This window comes from Plectropomus leopardus, unplaced genomic scaffold, assembly GCF_008729295.1.
Source record: "Plectropomus leopardus isolate mb unplaced genomic scaffold, YSFRI_Pleo_2.0 unplaced_scaffold27395, whole genome shotgun sequence".
In the NCBI taxonomy this organism is placed as follows: domain Eukaryota; kingdom Metazoa; phylum Chordata; class Actinopteri; order Perciformes; family Serranidae; genus Plectropomus; species Plectropomus leopardus.
Genome location: NW_024629818.1, coordinates 1 through 2572, shown reverse-complemented (window position 1 = coordinate 2572; position 2572 = coordinate 1). Strand labels below are relative to the sequence as shown.

The window sequence follows — 2572 nt, the reverse complement described above, 5'->3', positions numbered from 1 at the left end:
AATCTGCAAATAGCTCATCTCATCTATCAATCTGATCAGCGGTTAACATAGCCATGGTAACCGTGACCTTGACCTTTGACCTCCAACCTCAAGATTTTAATGAGTTAGTTCTTGGGTCGACCTGGACTTTTGTGCCAAATTTAAGGAAACTCATTCGAAGCCATCTTTAGATATTTAATTTGCGATAATGTTACGAATGCAACGCCACAGCACCCTTAACCTTCGAACACCGAATTCTAATCAGCTCATTGTTTAGTCCAAGTGAACGTTTGCGTAAAAATTTGAAAAAAAAATCCCTCAAGGTTATCTTGAGATATCGCTTTCACAATAATGGTATGTATGCAAGATCACTGATATTGACCTTTTATCACCAAAATCTAATCAGTTCTTCCTTGAGGACAAGTGGATCTCTGTGGTATATTTGAAGGAATTTCCTCAATTCTTTCTTGAAATATTCTGTTCACGTGAATGGGCCAGCCCGACACGTGTAGCCTCAGCTATCGCTCGCATAGAGGTGCAAAAAGCCTCAATATTCCCAGGCTGGGAACACCAGTAATACATAATGGAGCAGCACAACAACAATTTGGTTTAACTTTTTTTTTTTAATAAATTACTTCAGACAAAAAGACATGCCATCATGATTTCAAATGAATGATGAATGGATATAAAAACTAAAGCTTTACTGAATATCACCATATGCAGATTCAGCTTCACAACAACAGTATCTGATGAGGGTGCTGGACATCTTAATGTATTTATGTACAGTTTGTAATTCAGGATACACTTAGTTTGAAGGTGAAGATCTGTTCTGGGAGTCCAAATGCACAAACGTCAATTAACCAGTCAGAATGGGTTTGTTTGTGGGTAATTAAAAAAAACACAGCAAGTGTAGAGCACTTAGTATTACAAGCAGCAGGGAGAGCTGAATGGACAAGGGAGCAGTCAAGTATTCCTCTACAGGATGAAGGGCAGGATGGGTGAGCGGAGAGGAGGGTAGTCACGGAACTCCTTCAGGTAACTGCGGTGCTTCCCCTTGGCCCACACAGTCATCTGGATAAAACCCACCAAGGTGAAGAAGGCCACCGGCAGGCACTGAGTCATTAGTGTGAAGCCGAGCCAGGAGCCCAGCTGCAGGAGGAAGAGGACGGACGTTATACGCAGACTCGCACCACAAGAGGGCAGCAGTTGCAAGTTTGACACCATACAAGTAGATGGACATTAAATCTTACAGCTGTTCAACAACTGTTTTGATTTTTTTTAAACATAAACTTAATTGTTTTTCTCTATATAAATAAAACATAAATAAAACACATTACTTCATAGGTGTAGTTGGGGCAGGAGACCAGCAGGAAGATCCAGGTGAAAGGGTTCTTGGTTGGATAGGGAATCTTCCTGGTCTTAGAGCCTGCATGAGGGCAGCAAAATAAAATGAAGAAGTTCATTTTTTAAAGGCATCTGTTTGTTCCTATGTTTATATTTAAGCCTGACATAAAATGTAAGCATACTGACTGATGATGATATACTAAATTGACCTTAAAGTGGAAATAGATTATTTTTTTGCTTTAACTAATCATTATGAATTAAATGTTGACTGTACAATGAAATGGCTACAGATAATAATGACACCATCTGCATTAAGACTGGTTCTCTGTAAGCCTCACTTTCACTATGCAGTTCAGTCTGCCGCAGGGTACGATCGGACCAAGAAAAACAAGGGCTCGATTTATAGCACAAAGGAAATAAGTCAACCACTGCGCAACTAAAACAGGAAGAGGATAGCATTATTTTTTCACTGGTTGGTTATCCCTAGTTACTATATAATATCAATAACCCCTTTTACACATGCGATGCAGCACAAAACTAATCTAGACATTAACTGGATGAGCTGTATGTGGGAACACAAATGTCCAAACCTGCTGGATCTGACATCAGGTAGACTTTACCCTGCCAGCTCCCTTGTGTAACGTCTATGTAATGTCGACGTTATGGTTGTAAAGCCATCCAGCTGTCTTTGCAACAGCAAAGTTAATAAAAATAGCACATGGAAATGCTAGTGGGGGAGAGCTGAAAAGAAGTTCGCTTACACTTTATGTCCCATGAAATACAAAAAAACCTCAATTATCTTCTTAGAAAGAGCGATGGAGTGCTACATGAGCACACAATCTTCTGCCCATGTATGAACAATTTTATTTCACATGAGAGATTTCTGTCTGTGCCCCACTCACTGGTGGGTGGGACCTCGCTGGAAAAACATAATGTCACAGACATCAATCGACTGATTAGAAATTAGCAATATTTGCATCAGTATCTTGTTTTAAACTAACTGCGATTGTTACTTATTTATTCAAATACTTGAGATGTGAAATCATGTTTTCTAGGACTTTCATTGAAAATCACCAACAAATTTGAATATAAAACTGATTCGAATTGAGTTTTCTTCACAGTTAAGCCGTGTACACACAAGTGAAGAACTACAGTTCATTACCACAACAAATGTCCTATTCTTTTAATCAACTACATAGCAACTTTAATTTCAAAAGTTATGTATCATGTGTATCTCAATATCCCAACA

The 2572-nt window shown here is 38.8% G+C and overlaps 1 protein-coding gene across 1 annotated transcript; it reads right to left on the bottom strand.

Moving 5' to 3' along the window:
* Window positions 1–582: 582 nt before the first annotated feature.
* Window positions 583–1472, bottom strand: LOC121937761 (very-long-chain enoyl-CoA reductase-like). Its single transcript, XM_042481083.1, has 2 exons — window positions 1317–1472; window positions 583–1128 (listed from the first exon to the last, which is right to left on the bottom strand). The coding sequence occupies exons 1-2, from the start codon at window positions 1440–1442 to the stop codon at window positions 955–957; spliced, it is 300 nt and encodes a 99-aa protein (XP_042337017.1). The 5' UTR covers window positions 1443–1472; the 3' UTR covers window positions 583–954.
* Between the last annotated feature and the right edge of the window lie 1100 nt (window positions 1473–2572).

Bases quoted from the DNA above. Each gene is read 5' to 3' on its own strand.
- LOC121937761 (XM_042481083.1), bottom strand. From the start codon at position 1,442: ATGAACTTCTTCATTTTATTTTGCTGCCCTCATGCAGGCTCTAAGACC. The intron at 1,129-1,316 runs GTAATGTGTTTT...TTCCTCCTGCAG, and splicing joins GCCCCAACTACACCTATGAA to CTGGGCTCCTGGCTCGGCTT.